Here is a 10,703-nt window from a genome sequence, read left to right on the forward strand (position 1 = left end):
ATAGGTCGAGCGGTCACTCCACTCCCACACGTCTTCTGCTTGCTGGTCATTCAGCCCAATCCAAAATATCCCCATGGCAAGTCTGGTCTTCAACCACTCGAGCTCATTAGAGTCCAGAATGCTCTTCAGGTCACTCTCCCGGGCCAAACAGTCTGCATGAGCATGAAGAAGTAACATCTGTCCTTATACAGCGTCCAGGCTTGTCCACATGCTTGGAAGCAGTACGCGCTGTGCTTGTTAGTCTGGTCAGGGGAAACCCATGCCGTTATCGTCGCGCCAGAGAGTGAAGTACCGTTGGCGCCCTTCGTCGTCGGGGGGGGAAGTAGCGGACGCTGCTGTCATTCAGCCACCCATAGTCGATAGCGATGCCCTCCTCATGACGAACACGTGCCGTCAACACCTGCCCCACCGACACCAGATCGGTGTACGTGCTCTGACACTTCTGTCTGGCCTCCAGCAGGGTTAGCTCCTCGGAAACGTAGACGACCTGACCGTTCAGGTTGGGCACATAGCAGATGGCAGCTGCAGCAGTACATTGATCTAGGCCTTGGTGGAAGGCAGCGTTCAGTTGGGCAGCGGTGGCCAGAGTGGCGTCGACAGCCTGGCACGCAGCCGGCATGAAGTCCAGAGCGTGGCCTTTGCGGTCCTGGTAGAAGAACACCACACCTTGAGAAGTACGCCCGCTACAGCTTCTGGAACTGAGGATAGGTATAGGAGGCAGGTCGGGTGTTGGAGCGGCAACGTGTCCATAAACCTCCACTTCACACAGGGTCAGCCATTCCTTCCTGTTAGGAACTACAATGTTGACATAACGGCCCTCCATTCCATCACACTGGAAGGTTTGGATGGCTGACTGAACTGACATCACATCACAAAGAGCGTTTTCTTTTCCATGATCAATGTGGGAATTTCCAATGCGGATCTCAGTTCCGACGAGCCGGACAGGAGAGCCGTTATTGTCTCTGGTGGCGATGGTGACAGAGGTCACTTTGTGAGTCATCAGAAGGTCGAGGCGCCACCAGGGTTCAAAGTCGTAATCAGTGTGGTGGGCACAACTAGAAAACTCAATCCCATCGACAGCCGCCCCAGGTCGAGCCAGCAAGATAGGTGGACGACTGAGTTACGCTTCCACCTAGAGCAAGATTAACTGGACAGGGGACTCCGGTGTTGCAGGTCCTGGTTCGGGTCTTGGGTCCGTCACAGGGGAGGCCACCACGTGCGGGGTTGTTGCATTTCCTGGATGACTCCTTCTTCCCCTCCCCACAGGAGGTGGAGCAGGAGCCGAAGGAACCCCAACACCCCCAAGATCCGTTCATTTTGCAGGTCAATCTCCAGTATTTCCGTGTCGTCACTCCTCATCAATTTCCGTCCATAGACCGTCAACCCACAAATGGCGCTGAAGACACGCCTCCAGATCCTTTTTCCCGGAACGAAGGGAGTCATAGTAACATTGTGGTTTGAGAGGCCAAGCAAAAACATCAAGCTTCCAGTCGTAGAGGATCAGCTTTTTGGTAACAGAGCCACACCCCCAACGCTGCACACACTGTATCTGCTGCATCCAGATCATCCAGATACTCGACATCTGCTCTTCTCCATCTCCCCCGGGCTTTCACTTGCAGTCGACCATCACAGCGGTCACTTCCATACAATAATTCGGTGGGCACTTGGCTGCAGATGACATACATCGGCAGGCATAGGATCCAATAGAAGATCGACTTCATTGTCAAGTCTTGTCTTCAACAGGAGAGCAGCAAAAGAAATTGCACCAATACAGTGGTAAAAGGGCATGTATGACATCACTCATGACATCACAATTGCCCGAGTGACATCACTGATGACATCACAATTGGGCTCAAGTGATGACATCACAATTGCTTGAGTGACATCACATCACTGATTTGAGTTATGTTGATGCCAGTGATGTCATCGGAAGGCACTGAATCGTTGGGTCAAGTCTTCCGATGACATCGCTGGCATCAACTTGACCAAAATCAATGCTCAATAACTGTAAAACCAAGCGAATGTTTATGAAAATATATGTGAGGTCACGTGCAAAATGTGTGTGAAGTGTGCCTTTAAGGTCTTTAGGTATCCAGGCTCATGAGCAGAGCGGTCCCTCTCTTGATCCAGTGGTCTGGGGTTTCGGCTCCGGATTTCAGGTCCACACCGACCACGAACGACGCCCGCCCGGCCCTGCCCGAGCGCACCGGGAAGTAGTAGCACGGGCACAGGTACATGCCTACACACGCATGCGCACACACACACACACACACACACACACACACACGGCGTGGAGACACAGAAAGCACAGGGTATGACATCATAGGCCACATACCGAGACAGAGGGAGACAGTGAGAGACAGTGGGAGACAGAGGGAGACAGTGAGAGACAGTGGGAGAAAGAGGGAGACAGTGAGAGACAGTGGGATAAAGAGGGAGACAGTGAGAGACAGTGGGATAAAGAGGGAGACAGTGAGAGACAGTGGGAGAAAGAGGGAGACAGTGGGAGGCAGAGGGAGACAGTGAGAGACAGTGGGAGACAGAGGGAGACAGTGAGAGACAGTGGGAGAAAGAGGGAGACAGTGGGAGGCAGAGGGAGACAGTGGGAGACAGGGGGAGACAGTGGGAGGCAGAGGGAGACAGTGAGAGACAGTGGGAGAAAGAGGGAGACAGTGGGAGGCAGAGGGAGACAGTGAGAGACAGTGGGAGACAGTTAGAGACAGTGGGAGAAAAAGGGAGACAGTGGGAGGCAAAGGGAGACAGTGGGAGACAGTGAGAGACAGTGGGAGAAAGAGGGAGACAGAGGGAGACAGTGAGAGACAGTGGGAGAAAGAGGGAGACAGTGGGAGGCAGAGGGAGGGGGAAAGCCCCAGGAGAGACTCACTCTTGGCGGCCTTCTTGCGGTTTTCGACAGGCTTGAAGTGGATGGTGGGGACGGGGCACACCAGCTGCATGGGCTCAGCCTCCACCAGGCACGAGCTCTTCTTGTCCCAGCCGGCCCCCTCCAGATACAAGCCCCGGATATACACACCGTCCTGGGGGAGAGGAGAGGAGAGGAGGAGAGGGAGAGGGAGAGAGGTAGAGAGACCGTGAGGCAGACAGGGAGATGTAAACGCTTTGTTTGTTGTTGTTTTTGACAGGGAAGCGACATTTTGTATACTGCTCTCTGGCAACGTTTCGGATAAACAGTTGTGCCAATTAGGTAATTGAATGGAGAGAGGGACAGGACAGGGAGAGAGAGAGAGAGAGAAAGAGAGAGAGACATATGAGAGAGAGAGAGAGACAGATGAGGGAAGGAGAGAGGAACAGGGCGAGTGAGGGAGGTGGAGAGGCGTTGGCGCAGTGGAAGGGTTGAAATAAGGTAAGATGGAGCGTGGATGAGAAATGAATGACAACGACAGTAACTCCGGAGTGGGGAGGAGCCACAAGACAAATGAAAACCTTGTCCGCCATTGTCAGACATTTGAATTGTAAAACCGCTGTGGGGAAATGAAAAGGCGATAGCTAGTTTGAGGAATGGGCAGAGAGAGAGAGAGAGGGGGGGGGAGTAGAGAGAGAGGGGGGGCAGAGAGAGGGGGAGGGGGGGGGGGGGCAGAGAGAGGGGGAGGGATGCTCTGAATGAAAAGAAGTTCTTGAGGAAAAACCTGACAGTTTGTTTAAAAAAAAAAAAGACAAATGTGATGGGAAGTAGCGATGACGGGTGAATGCTAATGCCTCAGAAAAGGAGGCGGTGCACTGGCATAGAGACACTGCATGAAATAGGCCACCCCCATCACGGGGAAAAGCTCTCCATTCACTCCCATACACCAGCATCATTTTCCTTGAATTAAACATAGCTAAAAGCTGTTGTGTGGTGGGCTGCGCAGACAACAAATGTAAAAAAAAAATCACCAATTAACGTTTTTTTGTACTCCAGAGCAAAACAAGGAAGCCATTGATAATTGGCAAGAAGAAAAATGTGGATCTAGCTGTCAAGGAAGTAAGTTGGAGTGTTCATCTTCCGTATATATGATCTTTGTGTGCAACACGTGACATAGGAGAACGGCAAGATTGGGGGGGGAGTTTTGTTTTCCCTCGTTTTGGGCGTGGTTTCTGAATGATGCCACGCTCAGCAGTGTCTCTATGCTTGATGAAAGCGTGCGTGGTAAGCGGGTCACCTTGGGCGGGACGAGGAGGTTCTTGTCATCCAGCGTGGACACTATAAACTCCCAGGACAGCGTGTCCACTGAGATCTGCCAGGACAGTTCAATACATTGTTAACAGCGGTGGGGACAAAATGGATTCATTAACACTTGGCATCAAGTCAAAGAAGGCCATTTCTATTCATTTCAGCACAGACATAATGGAGCTTTTTTTTGTTTTACCCCATATATAACAGAGTGACAGGGATAAATATATAATATAATATAATATAATATAATATAATATAATATAATATAATATGATATGATATATAATATATCAGAATGACAGAGATAAATACTGTATATAATATAATATATAACAGAGTGACAGGGATAAATATAATATAATATAATATAATATAATATAATATGATATCATATAATATATCAGAGTGACAGGGATAAATATATGATATAATATAATATGATATATAATATATCAGTGTGACAGGGATAAATATATAATATAATATATATCAGAGTGACAGGGATACATAATATAATGTAATATAATATAATATAATATATCAGAGTGACAGGGATAAATATATAATACAATATAATATAATATAACATAATATATCAGAGTGACAGGGATAGATAAATATATAATATAATATAATATAATATAATATAATATAATATAATATAATATATCAGAGTGACAGGGATAAATATATAATACAATATAATATAATATAACATAATATATCAGAGTGACAGGGATAGATAAATATATAATATAATATAATATAATCTATCACAGAGTGACAGGGATAAATGCACTTGTATCAGAGGCATTGAGTTCCTTGCTGTGGCACATTAAGTGCTATGGTGGAGAGATGTTGAGAGGCTGTGTATGGAGTGGACTCAGTTCAAAGAGCTGGCTGTGTGTACAGTAGCTGCTTTTGGAAAGCTAGCACATGGCAAGGTAAAAGGGCATACCGCAGTGTGAGGCTGTGTGTGTGTGTGTGTGTGTGTGTGTGTGTGTGTGTGCATCGACGAGTGTGTTCCTGAGTGGATCTTTGTGTGTACATGCGTGGGAGCAGCAAAAGCAATAGTGAATGGTGTGAATGCTGAGTAGTACAGTAGCTGTTGTCGTGTGAAAATCCGCTGGTCTCAGCTTTGCCGATTTTCATGTTTTAACTTAAACTGAAAGATGGTGGTCGTCTATGGTGATGGTGGGTTGAGGAAATTCTATACAAGGCCGCCAAGCTTAGACGGTTTTTCTCAGATCCTGAAAACTTTACATTTTTCCTATTTCACGTGAACTTTATTGAAGGAAAACCCCTTGAGATGAATCGTCTCGTTTTCGAGGGGGTCCTACAAACACAAATGCATCAACAATATGAAAACAAAACAAAAGATAATTACAGGTACACATACCGTAGACACTTACAAATACAGCACCCACACACTCACAACCCCCAACAACCACCCACACCCCACAAACCATTTATAAAGAACATGTTTTAAGATGTATAAAGACTATACTTTGACTAATATGTGTGATATGGTTTTTCCACAAAAAAGGTGCACATGATGCGTGAAAGCTGGGAGAGAGTGCGAGATGAGAGAGACAGACAACGTTCCATCATCATCAGACTTAAAGTAACTATCGTTACTAATACTAATACTAAAGTTACTATTAAAGTAACTGTTTCGAAAATGTAAGGAGTAGAAAGTACAAATATTTGTGTTAAAATGTAGGGAGTAAAAGTAAAAAGTTGTCAGAAAAAGAAATACTCAGTAAAGTACAGATACCTGAAAATCCTACTTTAAGTAACGAAGTATTTGTACTTACCGTTACTTCCCATCTGTGTGTGTGTGTGTGTGTGTGTGTGTGTGTGCGTGCGCGTGTGTGTGCTCTCACGTTGTGTTGCCGGGCGGAGGACTGCAGCACGGCGGTGAGGAAGCCGGTGGGGAAGGTGAAGCCAGAGAGCCAGAACAGCGTGGGGGGGTGTGCTGTCTCTGCCCAGCGTGCAAACTGATCCACACGCTGGCACAGATCCCTGCTCCATGACGCCAGGGGCTTCAGAGAGGGGTACGCCTACCGGACACAGAGAGAGGGAGGGAGAGAGAGGGGGATGGAGAGGGAGGGAGAGAGAGAGAGAGGGAGGGAGAGAGGGAGAGAGAGAGAGGGATGGAGGGAGAGAGGGAGGGAAGGAGAGAGGGAGGGAGAGAGGGATGGAGAGAGAGAGATGGCACAGTTGAAGCCATTTTGTGCGGTAGTGCCAGCTGTAGACAGCTACTCACAATAGGAACAAGTACAGATTCTGCTGCGTTTGTGGCCTGTCATTCTTTATGGACACAGTATTACACATGTATGTAGAGGTCAAGGAGAGCTGTGGGTGTCGTGTGAAAATTTGTAACTAAGGTGTGAAGATTCATACTTCCGGCCACATTTTCCACAATGACACAGCTTTGACTTCTTCTTCTTTTTCTTCTGTTAATTAGACACTGCTTGATACACAACAGACATAGATCCAGAGGAGATCCCCCCCAAAAACTGAAATAAACCTATCCACAAAACCACGGAGCAATTCAGGCAGTCAGGTTTCTACCGGTTCTGCTGCGATCGGGAGACGATATAAAAATAGAAACACCTGGTGTTCACGCTAATTCTCGCCCCTTGAGATCAGACATCAGTGCTTCCCACAGGCTGAAACGTACGTTCTTAATGCTTAATGTTGGCATATTCAATATACGCAGATAAAACAGGCAAGTCCACACGCACACTGGAGGCTCCAATCAGTGTTTTGTTGTTGTTTTTAGTTGCAATGTTTTGATCCACCAGGATCTTTTGTGGAGCAATGAGTCAGAGAAGGTAAGGCATGACTTACATACAGGCCAGTCATATTCAATATGGCAACGGGGAAAGGGGGGGGATTTAAAATCTCAACGCCGGACCACCTTGCGTTGCCGACACTAGGTACAACACATGCTACTTTAGAGAAATTGTGGGAAATATTTGTAATACTAGTGGACCCCCGTTGGAGTTGGAGAAACTAAACGTATTAATTACAGAGGCTTTCCTACAGTGTAAATGGCCTATTTTTAGTGTTTAACACATGCTGTTTAAACAAATACATAATAAATAAATAAATACACGCGCATATAAGTGGGCCTTTTGATCTAAAAGTGGTATAAGAGTCTTGTGATGGTTGTGTGCCCTTGAATAAAGTGAGCTGTCATTGCTGCCTCTACTTGATGAATGACAGTAGAGAGACAGCACACTACATGTGACTTAGCCAACTAAGCCACCAGGATGCTGTGAGTCATCTGTCATTTTGACGCCTCTTTGTGGGACTCTTACTCCTTTTCGAAAGATCTCCAATGGAACTTGTTTTCTTGGTCCAACAATCCTCATGAAGATATCTACTATCTATCCCATATATAATAGCACTGTGGTTAGTGGAAAATATAAACCATGAAGTGTGATGGTATATAGAGGGGATGAAGTATCTGATTCAGGACTAGTGCCTCCTCGGGTTGGTCGGGGCACCTGGGGGGGGGGGGGGTGGGGGGGGTAAACTGGGTGGAATAGTGTGATCCTCCCATGCGCTACGTCCTGCTGGTGAAGCTCCTCGCTGTCAGGTGAAAAGAAGCGGCTGGCGACTGCACATGTATGGGAGGAAGCATGTGCTAGTCTATGGCTCTCCCCAGATCGGCCGAGGGGTGGTGGAGCAACGACTGGGACAGCAAATGCAATTGGGGAGAAAACATTTTAAAAAGTATCTGATTCAGAGAAAGAGAGAAAAACACTCTATGATCTGTGTTTTTAAAAGATTGTTTTCATTGAGCAAAGGATGTAAGCAGAATTCAAGCACACAGCATGGAGTACACATGATATGCCTTTCTGTCCACCAGGGCAAAAAAAGAAAGAAAGCTCATATCTGTCCCATCAAAAACACAGAGTTCATATCTGTCCCATCAAAAACACAGAGTTCATATCTGTCCCATCAAAAACACAGAGTTCATATCTGTCCCATCAAAAACACAGCATTCATATCTGTCCCATCAAAAACACAGCATTCATATCTGTCCCATCAAAAACACAGCATTCATATCTGTCCCATCAAAAACACAGCATTCATATCTGTCCCATCAAAAACACAGAGTTCATATCTGTCCCATCAAAAACACAGCATTCATATCTGTCCCATCAAAAACACAGCATTCATATCTGTCCCATCAAAAACACAGCATTCATATCTGTCCCATCAAAAACACAGCATTCATATCTGTCCCATCAAAAACACAGAGTTCATATCTGTCCCATCAAAAACACAGCATTCATATCTGTCCCATCAAAAACACAGCATTCATATCTGTCCCATCAAAAACACAGCATTCATATCTGTCCCATCAAAAACACAGCATTCATATCTGTCCCATCAAAAACACAGAGTTCATATCTGTCCCATCAAAAACACAGAGTTCATATCTGTCCCATCAAAAACACAGCATTCATATCTGTCCCATCAAAAACACAGCATTCATATCTGTCCCATCAAAAACACAGAGTTCATATCTGTCCCATCAAAAACACAGAGTTCATATCTGTCCCATCAAAAACACAGCATTCATATCTGTCCCATCAAAAACACAGCATTCATATCTGTCCCATCAAAAACACAGCATTCATATCTGTCCCATCAAAAACACAGCATTCATATCTGTCCCATCAAAAACACAGAGTTCATATCTGTCCCATCAAAAACACAGAGTTCATATCTGTCCCATCAAAAACACAGCATTCATATCTGTCCCATCAAAAACACAGCATTCATATCTGTCCCATCAAAAACACAGAGTTCATATCTGTCCCATCAAAAACACAGCGTTCATATCTGTCCCATCAAAAACACAGAGTTCATATCTGTCCCATCAAAAACACAGAGTTCATATCTGTCCCATCAAAAACACAGAGTTCATATCTGTCCCATCAAAAACACAGCATTCATATCTGTCCCATCAAAAACACAGCATTCATATCTGTCCCATCAAAAACACAGAGTTCATATCTGTCCCATCAAAAACACAGCATTCATATCTGTCCCATCAAAAACACAGCATTCATATCTGTCCCATCAAAAACACAGCATTCATATCTGTCCCATCAAAAACACAGAGTTCATATCTGTCCCATCAAAAACACAGAGTTCATATCTGTCCCATCAAAAACACAGAGTTCATATCTGTCCCATCAAAAACACAGCGTTCATATCTGTCCCATCAAAAACACAGAGTTCATATCTGTCCCATCAAAAACACAGAGTTCATATCTGTCCCATCAAAAACACAGAGTTCATATCTGTCCCATCAAAAACACAGAGTTCATATCTGTCCCATCAAAAACACAGAGTTCATATCTGTCCCATCAAAAACACAGAGTTCATATCTGTCCCATCAAAAACACAGCGTTCATATCTGTCCCATCAAAAACACAGAGTTCATATCTGTCCCATCAAAAACACAGAGTTCATATCTGTCCCATCAAAAACACAGAGTTCATATCTGTCCCATCAAAAACACAGAGTTCATATCTGTCCCATCAAAAACACAGCGTTCATATCTGTCCCATCAAAAACACAGCATTCATATCTGTCCCATCAAAAACAGCAATCACACAGACAATGCCGAGCAGAAGTGCTGGCACACATTTCCACGCTGTTTTTTTCATGGTTTCAGGGCACAAAATAACACATATAAGTTATGAGTTTAAAGAACACATTCGTTTCAGCTTAGCCCATAGGTTGACTATGGTAGCATGGCAATGACATTTAGGAGGACTACTAGCTAGATTGCAATAAGTCAAGTTCCCTATCTGTGCAGTAACGCCTGTGTAGAGAGACAGTGTTGATGATATATAGTGCTGGTGATGAATAGCTGCAGGGCAGAGAAACTAAAGATTGTAGACTGAACTCGGATAGAGAAAATGACAAATCTCTCTCAGTTCAGGTCATTCTGGGCCTATTTGCCTCCCCTCCAACTTGCCAAGACACTGGAAACATAATATAAGCAATCCAATCATATTATGACCATGGCTTGGCTACTTCAGTGTAAAACGGAGAATCCCGATGATGTGTTATTATGAGTTTGCTCAGATTTGAGCATTGCCTCAATGCAATGCTATCTAGGCCTGGGGAGCAATTGACTTCACACTGCTGTAAATGTGCCACTGGGCCTACTGTACGCTGGGCCTCCCTCATAGGCCAACAGACCCAACAACTTTTCGAGGGAAGATTTTGCAGATTCCTACAGTGTATTTCAGGGCTCGGATTACTATCTGGCTCTCGGCTGTCTCTCTGAAGGGACAAGGGGGGGCGCTGTTCGCCAGAAGGCTGCAGTGATATTGCCAGTGATATGGTCAGCGGTTGATGCACTTATTGCAACACCACTGACACACACACACACACACAGGCAATATCACTGCAATGTTATACTGTGTGTGTGTGTGTGTGTGTGTGTGTGTGTGTGTGTGTGTATGTGTGTCTTTCTCTCTCTCTCTCACTC

The 10,703-nt window shown here is 45.3% G+C and overlaps 1 protein-coding gene across 1 annotated transcript in view; it reads right to left on the minus strand.

Annotated features, from left to right (window-relative positions):
- Positions 1-2,084: 2,084 nt before the first annotated feature.
- The window catches only part of dnah2 (dynein, axonemal, heavy chain 2), a gene marked incomplete at both ends in the record, with an annotated part of 313,900 nt that continues 305,281 nt past the window's right edge, over positions 2,085-10,703 (minus strand). Inside the window, 4 exons of the mRNA XM_083640125.1 lie at positions 2,085-2,239; positions 2,885-3,035; positions 4,158-4,232; positions 6,058-6,234. Coding sequence (XP_083496251.1) covers positions 2,085-2,239; positions 2,885-3,035; positions 4,158-4,232; positions 6,058-6,234 — 558 coding nt within the window. The remainder of the gene's footprint in view (positions 2,240-2,884; positions 3,036-4,157; positions 4,233-6,057; positions 6,235-10,703) is intronic.

This window comes from Poromitra crassiceps (genome assembly GCF_964638095.1).
Source record: "Poromitra crassiceps genome assembly, chromosome: 7".
Classification (NCBI taxonomy): Eukaryota; Metazoa; Chordata; class Actinopteri; order Beryciformes; family Melamphaidae; genus Poromitra; species Poromitra crassiceps.